At 51.2% G+C, this 20206-nt stretch overlaps 2 protein-coding genes across 2 annotated transcripts; both read left to right on the plus strand.

Annotated features, from left to right (window-relative positions):
* The first annotated feature begins 4794 nt into the window (after positions 1 to 4794).
* On the plus strand, positions 4795 to 8934 carry LOC103210072 (beta-lactoglobulin-1-like). The gene is made up of 6 exons (XM_007955987.1): positions 4795 to 4890; positions 5319 to 5458; positions 6370 to 6443; positions 7395 to 7505; positions 8557 to 8661; positions 8918 to 8934. The coding sequence occupies exons 1-6, from the start codon at positions 4795 to 4797 to the stop codon at positions 8932 to 8934; spliced, it is 543 nt and encodes a 180-aa protein (XP_007954178.1).
* Positions 8935 to 16671: 7737 nt separating this feature from the next.
* Positions 16672 to 18797, plus strand: LOC103210073 (lipocalin Can f 6.0101-like). Its single transcript, XM_007955988.1, has 4 exons — positions 16672 to 16829; positions 17062 to 17135; positions 18158 to 18265; positions 18673 to 18797. Exons 1-4 carry the CDS (start codon positions 16672 to 16674, stop codon positions 18795 to 18797), a joined length of 465 nt encoding a protein of 154 aa, XP_007954179.1.
* Positions 18798 to 20206: the final 1409 nt, after the last annotated feature.

A 20206-nucleotide genomic window follows, 5' to 3' on the forward strand; every position in this document is an offset into this window, starting at 1 on the left:
ATAGACAGATAGATGAGAGGGACTGGATACCAAGGCTGAAAAGAAAAATTGGGTGGAGGGAAAGGGGAGTGTGGGGATTCTGTACTGTCTACACCATGTTTCTGTAAACTGAACCAACTCTAAAATACAATCTGTTATAAAAAAACAATGAGATCAATTAAGTGAGGTGAGGGATGGTGACATTTCATGAGGCCTAGCAGACAAATGACATGGGGTATGAACCATGGAGACATTTGTTGGAAGGACATTCCAGTCAGGTAAGAGGCTAGCTGGCGCTAATTTTTATGTGACATCCTGCAGGGCCGAGGGCCTGGTGGGCAGCCTTGTGGACCACAGGGGAGAATTAGAGCTGGAGGTCTTTGGAGGCATTCTGCTTGGTGTCACATTTGGGAGCATGAGACCATACCATATTTGTTGTGGTGATGCAATTAGGAATGAGGGTGAGTGCAGACAGTGAGTTTGGAGCCCTGGGGAGGGGGTCTGTGCAGGGCCCAGACCCCCTAGGGTAAGGAGTGCATCCCAGATAAAAGGTGGACCACGAATACACAGGCTTGAAGACACCTGTGCCAGGCCATGCCCAGCATGGCAAATTCACACCCACAAGTAGAGCTGCTCACCGTTCAGCAGTGCAGGCTGTGTGGAGGGGCCCTGGGGAAGCAAGGCCTACATGGCCAATGCAGGGGAATGGTTTCCATTCTTACCCATGTAGAGGCCTTGACCTTCACAGTTGTGTTGTTGTTGTTGATATGTGCTGTCAAGTTGGCCCCAACTCATAGTGACCCCTCCTTGGGTTTCTGAGGCGGTATCACTACGGAAGTAGATTGCCCAACCTTCCTTCTGAGGAGTGGCTGGTGCTGCCAACCTTCTGGTTAGCAGTCAAGTGCCTTAGGCACTATGCTACCAGAGCTCCTGCCTCTTTAGGCCAGAGCACCCTGCCAGGCTCTATCATAGAAACAAGGGATCCCAGCACCGAGGGCTGGCCTGAGGCTAGGGATCTCTCCTGGGACCCACTCTTGGGGACAGTGAACAGCTGCAGGACACAGAGTGTGTGAGACCAGCAGTGTTTTGGGTTTTGTCAGTGGTATTCTGTGGAACATGACTCCTGAGAATTGTGGACAGGTGTGCCTAGAAAGCGTACTCTGTAACTACCTTCCCAGGACACACCAGGAAGAACACATCTCTGAGAATGCCTGCAGGGCAGACACTCTTGTGTTTAGGTTCGTAGAAGTGCCACTGACGCAGTCTGTCCTAAAGGCTTGTCCCCTGTGTCACTGCTGGCACCTTTCTCACTATAGGCTAGTGGGAGAAGAGGAACCCTAAGCCCCAAGGGCTGGTGAGGGGTAAAGGAGAAATGTAGATAATGTAGGTCCTGCACACACTGACTGAGCCAAAACAGTGCGAGGATGACGCTGTTGGCAGAGCCATTCTGCTCAGGCTGGCCATCCAAGATCTGCCCACCATTTATTTCCTTGTCCAGCCACTATCCAGCTGTATTTCCCCTCCCAACAAAACTTTACCCAAAACAGAGGCTGTGAGCCACACACAAGCACGCTGAGCACAGTGTCTCCCTGAGGTGGGGCAGCTGTGGTCACCTGACCCCTGTCTGTGAGCAGTGGACCCTAGGTCCTGGGGCAGCTCCACAACCAGCTACCTACAGGGGACCCCACTTGAGTTGACTGCTGAGAGAACACTCAAGTTTCCTCAGGTCCCCTCACTCTGCAGTTGGCCCCCAGCCTTGGAAGGAGGAGTTGGGATCAGCACCTAATCTGTTGGGGTGGATGGATAGGGCGGACTCTCATCTGGTGTGGTAACAAGTGGCTGACATAGAAAGAAAGCAGAGGTCAGGAGTAAACCAGAGCCAGTCTGTGAGACCTCTAAGCTCCACTTCAGGTCCCCAAGGTAGCAGTGGGAGGACCACCTGAGGAGGCCCTGGGCCAACTGGAAAGGCCTTGCCTTGCCCAGTGTTCAGGGCCCACATGCCCACCCCTCATCTCAAGAGAGCCAGCTTCTCACCTCCCAGGACACCCTGGGGTGCCCCTTCCTCACTCCAACCCAACACCCACCATGCCCAGGCCATGAGCCCCATACACCATTGAGAATGTGAAACCAGGGGGTCTTCTTCACTCACCCCAGGTGTTTGTGTCTCCAACCTGCTCTGCCCCCTCAGAATATATGCAGGACACCCTCCTCTGAGGCAGGTGGGTCTTCCAGATTGTCTATTGCAGCTCCCTGCAATGAAGGGGCTGCTGGGCAGGACTGACACAGATAGGCATTGGTCACACCCCTCCCCTGGGATATACTCCAGTGCATATGCCCCAAATCCCCACCGAGGGCCCACCCAGAGGACAAAGCTGTGGCTGCACCTCCACGATCATGGTTGCACTGGCATTCTAGCATGCTGTTGCTGTCCTCACAGCAAATGGCTGAGCTGGCTCCATGCTGCCAGTTTGGTGCCCTGCCAGCTTCTTCTCTAGCCCTCCTCCACTCAGTGCTCTGTGGAGGGTTTTGGGGAAGCTGGCACCCGAGGCAGGAGGGTAAACCAGAAACCCAGGAGGACAGGAGGGAAGGGGTCTTTTCCCGAGGACAAGCTGAGCAGGAAGGGTAGGCAGCAGCCAGCAACCAGTGGGGTCAGGGGATGGCATGCAAGCCCCCCATTCTGGGAGAGAGGACCCTCCTTGCCAGGATAGTCAGGGATAGATTATCCCATAAGCATGTAGAAGGGAACTGGCAGGGCACTAAATGAAATGGATACTAGCTCCAGTGCATGAGAATATGCCAGATGGAAGTAAAGTTAGTGCAGGGTCACCAGGGCACCATCAGGAAAGATTGTTTAAACCATGAGGCCTCTACCACTTCAACACCTTCGCTGACGTCTATCTCCTATGGTCCCCTCCCCTATAATTGAAACTCCTTATCCGGACAGGTCTCTTGGAAGTACACCATTTCTTCCTAACAAACAAAAAGTGATAGCAGGCTCTCCAGTCTAACTCTTGCCACATTCACACAATGTGCAACTGGGTCCAACTCTAATCTTAACCCTAAACCTAAAGAGACAAAAGCTTAGCAAACAACAATGATTTCAGGAAAGACTGCATTCATTATCCTTATTATGAATGAAAGTAAATATTGTTTTGCAGTGTAATTGTGAGAAAATCATTGAAGAATTTGTAAGAGCAAAGAATAGAAAAAAATCTGTTTAATTATAGCATGTTAGAGATGAAAGATCTTTCTAAAAATATAATATAATAATTTGTTGTAATGTTTGCTTTCTGATCATTAAATTTTCATTTGTTCATAAACAAGCATAAATTTGAAGTAAGAGCTGTTTAAAGCAAAATTGGTGAAAGTCAATTTTCCATTGTAAGAGCTCAACAGAATTTTGCAATGATTTTTGAAACAACTAAGTTCACTGACTCATCTTCTTTGTTATTCTTTTTGTAGAAAATGTGGTATACAGTAAAATGTGTTATACAGTGAAGTAGAAGGTCAGTGACAAAGGTGAAGACCCGCAATGAACTGGGTTGACACAATGGCTGTTATGACAAGCTCAAGCATAGCAAAGGCAGCATTTCCTTCATAGGGTCACTATTAGTACCTTGTATCCACCAAAAATTTTATAATCCAGTTAATCTCATTCTGCTAAAATGGCATGTGCCACTTTTGCATTCAGTTTTTAGTATTATAGTAACTGTGATAGTTAAGTTTGTTTGTCAACTTGGCTGGGCCTGGTTGAGTGGCTGGGCAGCTGAAAGTAATTACCCATGATAAGACTGGTAATCAACTCCATGGTAGAATCTACTGTGAGCAGCTGAGTAGCTGCCTTAGGGATGTGGTCTGCTTCCTGTATATAAGAAATACTTTGAATGAAAAATGGAAAAGCTTTGGGAATTGTCTGTAGCTTATGGCATGCTTGAATCCTGCATGTAGCCGTGTCATTGTTTAGCAGCCTGCCATGCTCTGCCAACCTTGGGACTTTCAATGGATTTGAATTAATGTCCTGGCGTGTGGTTTGATAACATTGGGACTGTGCCATTTTATTTGTCGACCTTGGTCTTGTTAGCCTCAGCAGCCAGTAGCTGCCTGAATGAAGAAATGCCTCTAGCACTGGGAGTGGGCCGGGAGCAAGAGGCAGAATGGAAGCCCAAGGTCGAGGGGCTTTCATACAGCTTTGAACTCAGACTTCTAGCCTTCCAAACTGTAAGAGAACAAATTCCTGTTTGTTCAAGCCATCCCATTTGTGGTATATTTCTGTCAGAGCAGCACAGAGGTAACCAAAACTGTAACGTTCAAAAAGAAGTTACATCATGGATAGCTAAGACACACACACACATACACATATATACAGATGTGTATATATAACTCACATATCCCATTCAAATGTGAGCAAAGTGAGGGGGTACTACAGACTATCAGGGTTTAGAGCCTTCACATGCCTTTATCTGGCCATGGACACAGCTGTGCCGGTACAGGACCGTGTCCTGACACTCCTTGTCCAGGAAGTGCCCCAACCCTGGCAGTCAGCCTGAAGCTGACTCTTCCTATCCGTGGCTCTACCAGGAACTAACAAGGCCCAGGAACACAGTGAGCTTCCTGTTGGGACAAGGAGGAAAGAAGCCTGGTCCTGCCCTAATCGAGGAAGCCCCCAAGGGCCTGTGGATGAATCAGGGAATTGTTGGAACCCCATGGCAGGCAGTCAGTCCTGGACTGGGGACCTCACTGCCCTCCTATATAAGGTGCAGGCAGCAATACCTCGGCCTTCTCACTTTCGGAGCTCGGAAGTGCACCACCACAGCCATGAAGTGTCTCCTGCTTGCCCTGGGCCTGACCCTCATCTGTGGTGTTCACACCATCAGTGTCTCTCAAACCATGAAGGATTTGGAAGTGCAGAAGGTCAGAGGACAGCTGTACCATAAGGGTGGGCCTGGTGGGGGCTGTTTCAGGGCAGACAGGGGGCTGGGCCCTCAGAATGCCAAGAGGATCCAGAGGATACTGAGATTTGGGAACCGCTGCTCTTACCTTTAGGAAAGCTTTCCTAGCTCCAGCCCTTTGGCTCCCTAAAATCTAAATGCTCTCCACTCTCTCCTAGTGAGGGATTCAGCTAGGTCTTCCTTTGGGCACAGAAGGAGAGTTTGCTAGAATATTCCTCAGGTCAACAGTGAAGGGTGGTACTGGATCCTTGCCCTGCTCTTTCTCTGCTGGTCAAGAGAGCTGGGAGGAGGCAGGGCTCTACTTCCCTGGACGGGGTCAGGGAGAACCCACTGTGGGGTTAGAGAGATACCTCTCACCCTGCTGTGTGCCCTTCATGGCTCTCCCCTCAGTTGGCAGGGCCCTGGCACTCCATGGTGATGGCAGCCAGCGACCCGACCCTCCTGGAGACAGAAAATGCCCCTATGAGAATACACATCAAGGAGATTCAACCCACCCCCAAGGACAACCTGGAGATGGTCCTGCTCAAGATGTAGGTGTGCCCCTGGGTTGCAGCCAAGGGGCCAGGGGTACAGAGTTGCTCAGCCTTCCTAGGTGGGGTTCCAGGGAAGGGACCTCAGGACAGTTCCTGGTGGAACCCACCTCCAGGTGTGCATGTAACAGGAGTGTCCTTGTTAGCCAGTGCCAGGCACCCAGAGGTCAGAGACAGGGCTTCAGGGGGTCCCTGGTCCTCTCAGCCCAACAGGCTGACAGCCTGGAGCCCCAGGGGGACAGTCTGGGAGCAGGTCAGGGAGAAGGCTGGGCTGTGGGGTCCTGGGCTGTGGGCAGAGCAGAGATGACTCTAGCTGTCCTGAAGTTGTGGTAGGGGGTAGAGTGTTGTGTGGTGGTGGGGAGGCCATGATGAGAAGAACATGACCCTCAGGATCACTGTTGTAGAATTGCCATAGCACCCACACAGGGGAGTCACCCATGCCAACTCTAGGCTTATTCTCCCTGGCTCCACCTGCCTTTCAGTGGACATATCCAGCCAGGTAACTAAATGGTAGTAAAGGCTCAAATGAGTACAGTGCAACCCTGGTGGTGTCCAGATACAGGGTTGGGCACACTCCACCTCCTGCTCCACTCAGCCTTTGCTTTATCAAAATAGAGTTTGAGAACAAAAGGACAAATGCTGTATGACTCCACTGCCCCTTACATGAGCCATCTAGGACAAATGTGTAGAGACAGGAAGTGGACTAGAGGTTTTTAGGTTTGGGGCCAAGAGAGTTACTACTAAAAGAGTACTATGTTCTGCTCAGGGTGATGAAAGTGTTTGAAATGGATAGATCCACAACATATGAATGTAATTAATGTCACTGATGTGTATGTGTACAGTTATGTCTACTCCACCACAACTTTTTAATGGCATTTGAGCAAAGGGTTCACAGATTGGTTGGCTTTCAGGGAGAACGACAGGTGTGTGAAGAGGAAGATCCTTGCCCAGAAAACTGAGAACCCTGCAGAGTTCAAGATCAGCTGTGAGTGCACCAGGCCATGGGTGGGACATTGGGGGGTTAGGGGGTGTCCAAGCTGTGCTGGTGTGAGCTCCAGTCTAACCATTCCCAAGCACATTCCCAGCCAGACAGTGGCATTTCCTTTGAAAGCTACCTAGGTGATGCTAATGTGCAGCCAGCTGCCCCAAGTCAGAGCATGCTTCCTGCTCAGCTCCAACTCCAGGAAGCTGCACCTGCCTCCCCAGTGGACATCATCTCTCCCCCATTGAATTTGACTGCATCTCACACAATAATTCTCTGTTCTTTCCCTTCTATGACCTAGTGTCCATGCATTTCCCCAAGATCAGCATGGAAACTCCACTTCTTCACCATTTCAAATCACAGTATACAAGGCGGCTTATCTGAAATAGTGGATGGATGGGTGAGTGGATGGAAGGCTGGACAGATGAATGGATAGGTAGGTGGGTAGATGGATGGATGGATGAAAAATGAGAGGATGGGTGGAAGGATAAGTGAATGGATGGATGGATAGATGGGTTGATGGATGAGTAGGTAGGTGAGTGGATGGGTAGATGGATGGATTAAGGATGAATGGATGGATGGATGAATGGATGTGCAAATTAATTCCTCATCTAGGAGGCAGAGGAATGTATCTGGCAGAGAGTCACAATAACTACTGAGGATTTTCCTAATTTTACTTGTGCTTTGTTATCTATCTGTAAAGTGTGAGGGACCATTGGAGGAAAAAGTCCTCCATGTCCATGAGCAGGTGTCAAAGCCTTAAAAGAAGTGCCCCATGAAGTCAGGGCAAGGTAGCTGTCTAGAGCATGGTAAGTGAGTCGAAGGCAGCAGACTGGCGACAACACCACCTTTCACCCTGCTGACCATGATAAGAGGCTCCCAACCAGTACATGTCTCCTGTGCAAATGGAGAATTCAGAATTTATGTCTATGCCTGACTTGGTTTCTTTTCCAGACCTGAGTGAGAACAAGGTCTTCATGATGGACACTGACTATAAAACCTATCTGTTCATCTGCATGGAGAACACCACCACCTCCCAACAGAATGTGGTGTGCCAGTACCTGGGTATGGGTCTGAGGCCCCGGGCTCTGTGACAGCAGGTTTGGAGAACAGCCTGGCTGGTTGGTCTGCACTATAGATGGCAGGTGGCAGTGCCAGACCCCTTGGCCCTGGGAGCTTGTGGAGAAGGGGGAGGGAGAGGGTCTGTCCAATGTTACCTCAGGAGCTTGGGGTGCTAGTTTTGCCTCAGGCAGGAAGGGAAGTATTACAAGCAATGGATGTGGTTATAGCAGTGGACAGGGCTCTTGGGGACTGCTCAGCCATGGGAGGGAACAGAGATGAAGCTAAGGTGGGCTGTGAGGAGGATGTTCCAAGCAAGTTACCTGCAAGTTCATGTGACTTGTTGGATAATCAAAAAAGTCCAAACCTGTTGCCTTCAAGTTGATTCCAATTCATGGCAACCCCATGTGTGCAGAGTAGAACTGCTCCATAGGGTTTTCAAGTCTGTGAACTTTCAGAAGCAGATCTCCAAGCATTTTTTCTGAGATGCCCCTGGATGGGTATGAACCACCAACATTTCAGTTAGCAGTTTAGCACTTAACCATTTACATAACCTATGGACAATCTTAGTTAACAATCTTAGTTAATCTTAGTTAATATAAATTCAACAACCCTTGTTCATAGAGATTTTAAATAATGTCACCCAATGGGATATCAGATGTGAAAATGTCTTTCCAATTCCTTTCTTCTGAAAACAACTATAAGATGACTTCTCTCTTGTTCCAATAGCCATACTATTGGATGTCCCCAGTAACCCCAGTTAACCATGGAACCTCGAGCAGCAGGGACACTCCTAGGGCCATCAGCAAGTACCCTGTCCATGTGGTGAGACAGGATGTTCAAGGAGAGGCAGGGTGTGTGCTTCCTCCTATGACTGTGCAGACGTTGCTGGAGTGGGCAGGCCCAGCACCATGCTGAATGATGGTGAGGGGCCTGGGCAGCAATGGGGATAAGGAGGCAGCCTGAAGAGTAGGTGGCACCACCTGGGGAACTGCCTTAGCCAAACTTGACCTCAGAAGGACAGTCACACCAGGGATTGACCCAGCTCCCCCCACAGCCAGAACCATGAAGGCTGATACCGAGGTCATGGAGAAATTCAAAGAGCTCCTCAAGACTCTACCTCAGCACATCCAGGTGTTCCTCGACCTCACCCAGAGGGAAGGTCAGTGCTGATCCTGTATCCAAAGTCCTGGCTTCACTTTGGTTCATAAGAAATCTAACCAAGAACCAAGGTTCCCTGCTGGTGAATTGTAATTGAAGAAGGGTATTTGTCCTGGATTTGGTAATTTCTCTCCTCCATCAGGCCCCGGGGAGCTGGGGGTGAAGGGGTCTCACCTTCCTCTCTCTGTTTTTCACCTTTCGTGTGCCCCAAGTCCTCTCCTCCCCCCACCATATCCCATCTCCACTTTCTCCCACAGAGCGGTGTCGTGTGTAGATGAGCGTTGCTGGTCCGCCTCATGGGGTAAGGTACCCACCCACCCTTCCAAATAGGCAGTGCCTGGGGAAAGACCTCCACCTCGTCTGAGGCCCTAGCACACCCTGTGAGGTCCTGGAGCTCCCCCAGCAGTCCCAGAAACCCAAATGCTGGTGTCTCTCTGGTCAGCCTTTCTCGATCAGTTGTTTTGTAGGTCCTGGGCTCCATCAAGTCCCTACTCATTTTTCTGGGAGGCTGGGGAAGGAGGAAGGAAGCTGTCTTGGGAGTGATAGGCTCCTCCAAGTTGAGCCTGTGGTGGGGCTGGGGCTCCACCTCACACAAGGGGGCCCCTCACCCTTGCTGGCCAGGGGCTGGTGTGCATCCACAGGTTCCCAGAGTCACAGGGCTGCTGCTGTGTCCCCCAGGTCTGCAAGTGTCCCAGGAGCCCAGCTCCTCTGTACAAGGGAGATGCATCACCAGAAGAACCCCCGTCCCATCTAGGAGTCATCAGAGTGCAAAAGACCAAGGACAGCCACTTGCCCTGTGACCCAACCCCTCTGAGTCTTGGCAGTGGACCCCCATTCTGAGTGGTTTCTCTGCTGCAATAAATGACCATGCACACCCTCCTCTAAGTCTGTCCTGATTTGGGGGGGGGGGCAGGAGTAGGGGTGGGGTCTGAGCTCCAGACCAAGCATGCCTGAGCACCATGTGGAGCAAGGCCTGGATATATGGCTTTTGTGGAATAGGCCCATGACATTTGGGGGTTGGCACACTGTGTAAACCAGTTGTCATCGAGTCAACTCTGACTCATGGCACCCTTGTATGTGTCAAAGGGAAATGTACCCCATGGGGTTTTCAAAGGCTGGTATTTCAGAAGTAGATCACCAAGCCTTTCTTCCAAGGTTGACTTGAACCACCAAACTTTCTGTTAGTAACCGAGCATGTCAGCCATTTACATTTGAAGGCACACATAACCTGTTGGCCAGAAGGTGTCATATAACCTCACTCAACCACAAGGGGGCCTGAAAGTACAATTCTACTAAGAAACCAAAGGAGGCTTCCTTAGCTGACAAAAAAAAAAAAAAAAAAAAAACCCTACAGCTACCATCAGACTTCAGGGCAAGAGACTGGCTCCTTCCCCTAAGACGGTGAAGAAGGCAAGGGTGTCCTGTGTCATTGCTCCTGTTTGACATCAGAAAGTCCTAGCCAGGGTGATAAGACAATGAAAAAGAAGAAAAGGCATACATTGGGAAGGAAGAAATAAAATTTTCTGTGTTCACAGATGATGTGACAGTTTACATAGAAATTCCCAAAGAATCTATAAAATAAACAAACTAGTGATAAGTCAGTAAGGTTGTAAGTTATAAGTTCAGCATAGGAACAACCATTGTGTTTCTTTATATTACTGCGGAAGGCTGAATAAGGCATGCCCCTCCCCCCAAGCAATGTCCAAGTCCTAATCCCTGGAACCTGGAAATACCACCTGACATGGCAAAAGGGACTTCACAGATGTAAGTAAGTTAAGGATCATGAGATGGAAAATGGTCTTGGAAAATGGTGGTCCTAAATGTAATCACAAGAGTCCTTATAAGAGGACTCTTATAAGAAGAGTAAGAAGGTCAATGGCAAGAGAAGTGTTTGTGACAATGGAAGCAGAGAGTGGAATGACGTGGCCAATAGCCAAAGAGTGCTGGAAGAAACCAGAATGATTGTCCTCTAGAGCCTGCAGAAGGAACCATCACTGCCCACATCCTGACTTTAACCCCTTTGGAATTTCTGACAACAAGAACTGCAAACAATACATTTGTGTTGTTTTAACCCACTCATGTTGTGGTAACTTGATGCAGAAGCAGTAGGAAATTAATACAAATAGCAACAGAAAACTGGAATTTGAAATTAAAAATAAAAAACTTTTGCAATAGCACCCCCAAAAAAATGATGTAGTCCCCATCAATGAGAATAAAAATGAAAAAAAAAAAAAAAAAACTCACTACTATCGAATCATTTTCAACTCAGTGCCCCCTGTTTGGGTTTCCGAGGTGATATATCTATGGAAGTAGATTGCCCAGTCTTCCTTCCAAGGAGTGGGTGGTGGGTTTGAACCACCAGCCTTCTAGTTAGCAGTCAAATACCTTAGGCACTAAGCCACCTGAGCTCCCACTGATGAGACTCGCTACTGTTAAACATGTTCCTCCCCTGTTGGTGGGAATGCAAGATGCTACAACACTGTGGGAGCTCACTTGGCAGGTTCTAATAAAGCTAACCATACATCTACCATATGGCCCAGCAATATAACTCCTAAGTATTTACCAAGAGAAATGAACATGATGTTCACACAAAAACCTGTGTAGATATTTATGGTAGCTTTATTTATAACTGCTCACAATGGGAAACAAGCCAGATATCCTTCCCCTGGTGAATGAACAAACCAAATGTGGTCCACCATTATCCATTTACATAACCTATGGACACATAACCCCATGGCACATCGCCCAGCAACTAGAGAGATGAACCAATGCCGCTGCAATGCATAGATGACTCTCCCATAGATCTCGCTAAGTGAAAGAAGCCAACCCCAATAAGTGCATGTTTTCTAGCTCTCTTTATATGATATTCTGGAAAAGACAGAACTAGAGAATGGAAAACAGGCAGCCTGAGGAAATTAGTGCTGAAGAAACTGTTCTATAATGAGCTCTGGTGGTACACGTAAGACCATCTGAACTTGTCACACCAAAGACTGTGCAGCACAGAGAGTGAACTTTACTTTGTGTAAATTAAAAGAAACTCAACCAGGATGTGATGTCACCCAAGACAGAAAATAGGCTGTGGTGAATGAATTATTAGAGTTGAATCACATAGACATGGAAAGGAGTGGGGAGATAAGAGCTGACCTAAAACCAAAAAAGCAAATGAAACCCAATGCCATCAAGTCGATTCTGACTCATAGCAACCCTACAATACAGACTAGAACTGCCCCACAGGGTTTCTAAGGCTGTGATCTTTATGGAAACAGATTGCCAGGTCTTTTCTCTTGTGAAGTGGCTGGTGGGTTCAAACCACCAACCTTTTGGTTAGCAGCCAAGCTCTTAACCACTGTGCCACCAGGGCCCCTTTAGACTGATCAACAAAACCAAACCAAACTCACTGCCATTGAGTTGATTCTGACTCATAGCAACCCCCATTGAGTTTCTAAGGCTGTAAATCTTTGCGGAAGCAAACTTCCTCATCTTTCTTCTGCAGAGTGGCTGGTGTGTTCAAACTACTGACCTTTTGGTTAGCAGCCAAATGCCTTAACCACTACACCACCAGAGCTCCTTTTGACTGATAGTGAAAGCTAAAGACAAAAGTTCTCTGAGCCTGTAAGAGAATAGAAGTTAAAATCTTTCTGAAAAGGCCATGGAGACTGTCCTCTGTGGGTCAGGATAGGGGGAGCCTAGAGACTTTCCTCTGTGGATTGAGATGGGAGGGGCTCAGGTGACTGTGCTCTGTGGGTCAGGACTGGGTGAGGGTGGGCCTGGAGACCCTCCTTTGTGGGTTGGGATGAGAGAGGCTCAGGTGACTGAGCTCTGGGTTAAGATGTGGGAGAGGGGCCCTGGAGACTGTCCTCTGTGGGTCAGAGATGCTGGTGGAGCTGATCTGTGGTGTCATGGAATCCAGAATGCCAGGGCCAGGCAGCACTTCACCTTCAGACATAGGGTGGGAGTAATAACCGGCCACCTCGCCTAACAAGTTAGTGTGGCTAATAGACCATGGTATTCCCAGGGTGAGAGAGACTGGTGGCCATCAGAAAGAGACATTCAGGATTGATCCTGAGCAGGCTGTTCCAGTCACCTCCTCCTGGCCTCGTGATGAGGGAGGGGCTCCTGCTCTAGAGTCTTGGGGATGGCTGAACTCCAACACCCAGCCCTGGATCAATGAGCAGACAGCATTTGTTAGTTACATATGCTCAGAGCTTGGGAAAATGAGGACACCACATACCAAGCAGCAACACAGGGTTTGCTCTCAGGAGCAGAGTGAGCTCAGAGGCTTGAGAGGCAGGCTTTCAGTAACAACAGGGTAGAGTGTCCCCTAGTCTCAAGAGAAGGATGTGATAGGCTTGTTTGATTGTTTCCATGGGCTGACTGAAGCCCACTGCTCAGGGTTAAGCAGGCTTTGTGCCTGGTCCCTGTGATAAGGTGGGTATCTTATCTGTGGAACAGAATGGGCAGTTAGGCCACCTAAGGCCCTCTTGGTGCCAGATGTCAGGGAAGTACATGATACTGGATCTTTATTTCAGATATTATATCACACAGGCCAGAGTACTTAAGGGACACAAACATGTCTTTACTTCCAGTTTCACTGACTTGTATGATCAGAGAGAGAGAGGGAGGAAGGAAAGGAGGAAGGGAAGGAGGGAGGGAGGAAAGAAAACGAAGGAAGGAATGAGAGGGAGGAAAAGAGGGAGGAGGCAGAAGGGAGGGAGGGAGGATTGGAAGGAAGGAGGGATGGAGGGGGGAGGAGGAAAAGAAGGAAGAACGGAAAGAAAGAGAGGGAAGGAAGGAAGAAGGAGGGAAGAAAAGAGGGGGGAACCAGGAAGGAGGAAAAGAGAAAGGCAGGGAGCTAGTCAGCACAGTGTTCACTGGCCCCTTAGTCTGGATCTAAGCCACTTACAGGCCTGAACCCCCTTCTGTACCTCTTGGAAGACAACATTTGCTGGAAGTGTGTTCATCGTTTCAGGAGTTCTTCTCCGGTTTGTGCATGTTTCTCCACTTTTTTCCATGAAAGGTTTGAGGTCTGGGTGCTAATTTCCACACAAGGGCAAGTTCCTGAACCATACCCAGTATCTACTACCCAAATGATGGCAGTTTAATAGCTACACACTTAGTTTCCGATGGAAACTCCTGCAGGAGTGACCCATGGATGCCTATCCCTCTCTGCCCACTGCTGCCTGGGTCTACTTGCCCGTGGGCCCCTAGAGGGCTTCGTCTCCCCTCCCAGCAGCTCTTGGTGAGAGTGGGAGTCCCAGGGACCTGGAGCCGTGCAGAGGGCAGCTGCTTGGGCCACCAGTGCCCACCTCCATCCCTGTGAGCACTGGCCAGGAAGGTATAGAGTTGCTAGGATAGTACGTGGCAGGAACAACCACTGGACTTCTGACTCCCTGCAACTGCAGCTGTGAAAACCAGCCTGCCAGGCCATAGACACTGCCCCACAGCCAGACACAGACACCAGAGGCACCCCTAGGCCCTCCCCTGCCTCTCGTCCAATCCTCCTGACCTTTACCAGGCAGCCAAGGATCACAACAAAGTGCCAGTCCAATAAGTCCCTTCATAGCTCACACAACAGAGAATGACATCAACCTCCTGCTCCCAGCCCAGAGCACAATGACCAGATCTGCCTCCTGGACAACTCCACATGCAGCACTCCAGCCTTGCTCCAGCCCTCCATGTCTGCACCCCTGCAGCCCTCCTCCCAGCCTTTGTGCTCACTCTTGCTGGATGTGACCAGACAGCTCTAGGCAACAAGTCTTCGGTTTCCCAATGCAGTTGGCATTTCTACTTAAACAACATCCCAAGAGTCCCAAATGCCCTGTTGAATTCTCTACTCTGACCCTCGCTCGCAGAGACCCAGGAACCAAGGGGATGGGAGTAGGGATCCCTGTGCAGGAAGCAGTCCGGATGGGGGGAGCATCAAGGTATTGAGGTCCTGGGGAAGAACCCTGAGAGGGCCATGGACCCCTTGGAAGAGTGGAGAAAGCTATGGGCAAGGAACATACAATTGTGCAGGCACCTATGTGCACATAGATGTACACAAGCACACTCATTCAGTGCACAAATGCAAATCAGTGTGTGTATCTACACACACACAAACACAGAAAAATGCATATACATGCATGTGCAACATTCATGTACATACATGCATACACACATATGCACAAATGCAATCCAGTTCATGCCCCTGCACATACACTCACACCAACACAAACATATACACACTGAACACATGCATGCATATATACACATATGTATATGTGTGAGCACATGCATGCATATATGCAATGGAGTGCATGCATGTGCACACACCAACACAGAAACATGCACAAACATGCATACACACCCACACACATCTCATTCTCTGAGTTTCTGCTACTGAGGCTCCCTTAACCCCACCTTCTGAAGGACAAGGAAGCTGCAAGATGGAGCAGAAAGGACATGGCTAAGTCTCCAGGTCATGTCACAAGGACACAGCCTGGGGTTTGACACGGGTGTCTCCAACTCCCCTGTCCTCCCCATCCATTCTGCCCATCTGAGAAGGGGATGGGCCAGCATCTGGCACCTGCAGTGGCAGGATGCTGTCCCCTTCAGCAGCCCACAGAGCCATATGCTCCCTCAGTGCCCAGTGGCTTCTGGAACCTGCGGAGCCATAATCCCTTTGGTCTCGCTGGCTTTAGCAGCTGGCTTTCTGTCATGCCCTCAACTAGGAGCGGACAGCAATAGACAAACGGGCTTTCATGGTTCCAGGGGCCAGACAGGGCAGGGCAGGAGTGCAAAGCACCAAGGTGTGCCATGTGCCAGCTCTGGATGCCACAACATCCGAAGAGTCCCAAAGTCTGGGTCACAGAGACCCAGGATCGGAGGAGATGGAAGTAGGGATCCCTGTGCAGGGAGCAGTCGGGATGGGGGGAGCATCAGAGTGTTCCTGCAGGGTATCCAGATTTGTGGCAGAGCCTGCCAGGCAGACCGACCGCCTGGCCCTCAGCCCAGGCACAGCTAGCCTCGGCCTGACCTGGGGGCTGGCACCCAGTAGGGTGGAACCCAGAGCAACCAAAAGCTGGCTTGGTGGAGTCAAGAGCCAAACCCTGGAGAAAGTGGAGGCTGCCTTCCCAGCCTGCTTAGGCTCGTGGGGTCATAGCTTCAGGAATCCAGGACAACCAAGGCCACTCCTTGAAATGTGTGCACAGCCCCTGACCCAGCCCTGAGACATCTCAGGGCTCCTAGGTCCTAGGAATCCCAGCTGGAACCCAGCATGTGACTGTCTAGCCCTCCCAGGTCTTTCACAAAGACTTCTCATCTGCAGCCCATGGCTCCCTGACCTTTCCAAAGGTTGGTTATCGCCAAAGGCTAGAGACACTCCAGCTCTGAAAACATTTTGTTTCTGATGGTGTGTTAGGGGCGGGGCAGGGAGAGGACACAGGGGGCCTGTTTACCTGGAGTAGCCCCAGCACTGAACCTCTATATAGGATGACAGATGCATCCATCATGCCAGTGTCCCTGAAACCAGGAAGCACAATGAAGCTGCTGCTCCTGGGCCTGGGGTTGCTGGCCTGCGTGGCTGCAGGGCCACAACCAGTACCTGTGCAGCCTGACTTCCACGCAGAGCAGGTAGTGTGACTGCTGGGAGGGAGGAGCTCCTGCATCAAACCCCCCCCCAGCCTCTCGTAGCCTGAGGCCACCTGCCCTTACCCAGTTTCTCAGCCCCCTGGGTGGGGGAGGGTAGCCCCATTTTGCACAGGAGGACACTGAGGTTGGCACTCCTTCCAAACTGAGAGCCCTGGAGCTGGCACTGTCCCCCTGAGGGCCCCCAGAAGGCTGATGGTCTGGAGAGGCTGAGAACTGTGGACATGAGATCAGGTTGTCCTGGTTCCCTGCTGGGATTAGCTCCTAACAGATGGACTGGAGGCCAGATGCTGGCAGAAGGTGGAACTCATGCCATGGTCCCACAGCCTCCATCCGACACTCAGACCCAACCTGGAGGGCAGCCCCTGGGGCTGCAGCCAGGAAAATGCATCCAGGTCACTTCCAGATTGAAGGGAAATGGAACTCTATCAAGCTTGGTGCCACCAACCGGGCTGTGATCGAAGAGGGAGGCTCCTACAGGTGTTTCATGTCCGCGATTGAGCTCCTGAAAAATGGCAACCTGAACGTCACCTACTTCCACAGGTAAGGCAGCACCTGTCACAGCCACCCCACACACAGCCCAGCCACACCCCTCCCTGCTCCCTCAGTCTCAGGCACCCAGTCCAACACACACACACACCTCGCCCCCTTCATGTTGGCAACTTCCACAGGTAAAAGCTGACCCCCCACAAGCTCCACCTGCCAGGTCCCAGGAGCCCCAACAGAGCCCCTCTGCAGCAGGCATCTCTCACTGAGAAGGTGGCTTTCTTTCTAGAAAAAATGGACAGTGCATAAAGGAATTCTACATTGCAGATAAGACTGCCATCCCTGGTCGCTATGAATTTGAGTGTGAGTAGGAGTGGGAGGAAGTAGGCTCCGACAGGGGTTAGCAGGGGCTGTTGTTGGGGTGGGGGTTCAGGAAGAGGCGGCAAGGACAGGCAGGCATTAGTGAGGAGAGGGAGGGGTCTCCAGAGCATGCCTAGGGGAGAAGTAGGGTGTGCAGCAGGGACCAGGCAGCACCACTCTATAAAATGCAAAACCCAAGAGCAGGAGGCCCTGAAGTGTGCTCCCAGACTCCTGGAGTTCCCCATTGGACTGTGGGGAGGCCCTTTTCTCCTGATCTCTCCCTGTGGCCGGGAGTAGACGCTGATCTGTCAGGGGGCTGGAGGGGCAGACGCTCAGCCCAGGGTCTGGGCACCTTGTAAGACTTTTCATGGAAAGCAAAAGAGGCTTCAGAGTTTTAAAAGCCATCCTGTAAGCCGCAATCCAAAGTTGAGGGGTCCCAACAGCGCCCTGGAGCAGTGGGGAGCTGCCACTCCTAAAAGCTTACACCACAAGGCGTTCCTGAACTTGTGTTTAAGCAGGGCCTGGGCAGGCCCCACAGCTCAGCATGCAGACTGTGCCACATTTACCCTCCTGACCCCTCCCCTACACTTCCCCATCCCTGCTCCCTCCCCTTCCCAGGTGTCCTGAGTGCTGGCCACTGAGGGTATGACCCTCACTCAGCATGGCACAATCAAAATAAACTCTTGTTGAAAGAATGAATGATGGAATGAATGAATGATGAGTGGAAGATGTGGCCTGGCCCTTGAGGACTGAGGTCCAGTTAAGATAATTCATGTATAGGAGAGGGCGGGGGGAGAGGGAGTGAGTAACACAGAGAAAGGTGTACAGGAGGGGAAGAGAAGGAGAAAGAGAGACAGAGATTAAGCTAAAGAGAGAGAAAGGAACCCTGGGCTCCTTATAGAACTGGTCTAGGCTGGGGCTCCCCCAGCTGAGGCTGTGTCAAGGAAGTTCTGGCCAGCCTGGGAGGGTCCATGGCAGATGCAGACCCTGACAGGCTCTGGGGCCGCCCCTGCTTTCCTTCACAGATGAGGGCAAGAACTACCTGACTTTTGTGGCCGTCACATCTGACTTTGCTGTGGTCGACACTGAAAACCAGAGTGACAGAGGCCAACTTGTGGTGGTAGAGCTCTATGGTAGGTGCAGCTCACAGGCCTAAGCCCAGAGCCACCAGAGAGAACCCCAAATTACAGTCTTGGTGCCGGGTGCACAGTGTGCATGGCTTCCCAGGTTCCAGCTCCTGGAAACTTCCAGGGGTCTGGTGGAAGCCCCTGTCTTGGCCACTCTAGGTTTGTTCTTTTAGGCCCAGAGATCAGAGGACCCACCAGCAACTTCTTGGCCCTTTGGAAGCCCTATCAGGAGGCCCCTGACAGGCTGGGCCCAAAGCCTGGTTTTCGAGATGGGTGTATGACAGTGGGCTTGGCCTCACTCCATGGGGACCACCTAAGGGTCTCTGACACCCTCACTTCCTTCCTTCTGCTGTCCATCAGAGAGGGACATGGTCTCAGGTTCCTGAGAACACCCCTGTTCCCTGATGCTACAGGCAGGGGCCTCTCTGTGGGGGATGCTGGACAGAAGGCGTACAGCCAACACTCAGCTCGCAGAGGCATCCCAGAGGAAAACATCTTCGACCTCTCAAAGCTGGAGCACTGTAAGCACATCCCCTAGTTCTTCCCTCTTGTCCAGATGCATGACCTGGAGTGGGTAGTGTCAGCTCAGCAACCTTCCTTGGGGAGCTCCGGGCAGACAGCATGTAGAGAGGGGCTAGGACTGATGAGGGAAAGCTGAGGCCAGCAGGGCCCATGGCTCAGGGGTTCCCCATGGGGCAGAATGAGAAGGGGGGCATTGGACCGGCAAAGCCCCTTGTGACCTGGATTTCTCATTTATTTGCAGCAAGGTGCATCTCTGCATAGCCCTAGGTGAGTGGACACCTGACCACCTCTGTTCACACCTCTGGTGGGAGGCCATTTCCAGGGGTGAGGAGTGGCGGGGGGGAGGTCCACAAAGTGTGGCCCCAGGTCTTCTGCACCTTAGTCACCTGAGGTGGTGAAAGCGTCAGACCCCAAAGCCCAGCCTGAGTCAGCATGTCTGGTTGGTGAGGAACCTGCAACAGAGAAGACCCCTCCCCTACCACCACCACCCCCATGTGGCACAGTACCTGTGAGCAGTGGGCAGTCACTCTTCCAGAGCCACCCTCACTTATCTCAGGCAGGGCCTCCTTCTTCCTCTTGGGCTGTGAGGCCTCACTCCCCTTCCTGTCTACTTCCAGCCAGTCCTGACCATTGTGCCACATTCTTGCCCCACATTTTGCAGACTCAGGTACCTCCCAGCCAGTTCCACTGACCAAGCCACCCCACACCTTGTCTCAGAGCCCCTGGGGCTTTCTCCCTGCCCCCTCAAGCCCCGCTCCCTGCCTGTCCTCTGCAGCTCAGTGTGGGGCCTGTGAGCACCATCGCTCAGGTGGCTCAGGAATGCTGGAGACCCAAATCCATCATGTCTCCCAGGAATCACAAGGGGTGGTGGAACTGGGGAGGAGGGGGTCTGCTGGTGGGGAGCTTAGTGGCTGGATGTCCTGAGGGACAATGACCTTAGAGGTAGGCTTCAACAGGAGGCACCATGAGGATCTAGGGTCTGAACACTTGGCCTGGTCACCTGGGCTCTTGATGATGGACCACCAGACAGCTGTGTGTGGGGGGGGGGGGAAGGTGGGCACTGAGGGGCATGGTCAGAGGAAGGTGAACAGGCTTATGGGAATCTGGTCCTCAGGTCCTCGAGGAAGCAGCCCCCAAGCTTCAGGCAGACCCAGAGCCAGCAGGCCTAGACTTCTGCCACTTGACCCCTCTGGACACTGTCCCACCCCTGCCCCTGCCCCACCCTGCAATAAACCAGTCTGTACTGGCTCCAGTGGACTATTGTTGGAACTGGCCCTCAAGGAAGGAGTGATAGGAAGGGAAAACCATGTGTGTTGCCATCTCTGGAAATGGACTTACAGGCTGGCCTCTGGCCACCAGGGGGTTTGGGCTGTAGGAGAAGGAGGCAGATATCTCAGACCCAGGCCACCCATTTCTTCTGAGACC

Source organism: Orycteropus afer, unplaced genomic scaffold (assembly GCF_000298275.1).
Source record: "Orycteropus afer afer isolate SDZICR_OR568_19922 unplaced genomic scaffold, OryAfe1.0 scaffold00569, whole genome shotgun sequence".
NCBI lineage: Eukaryota > Metazoa > Chordata > Mammalia > Tubulidentata > Orycteropodidae > Orycteropus > Orycteropus afer.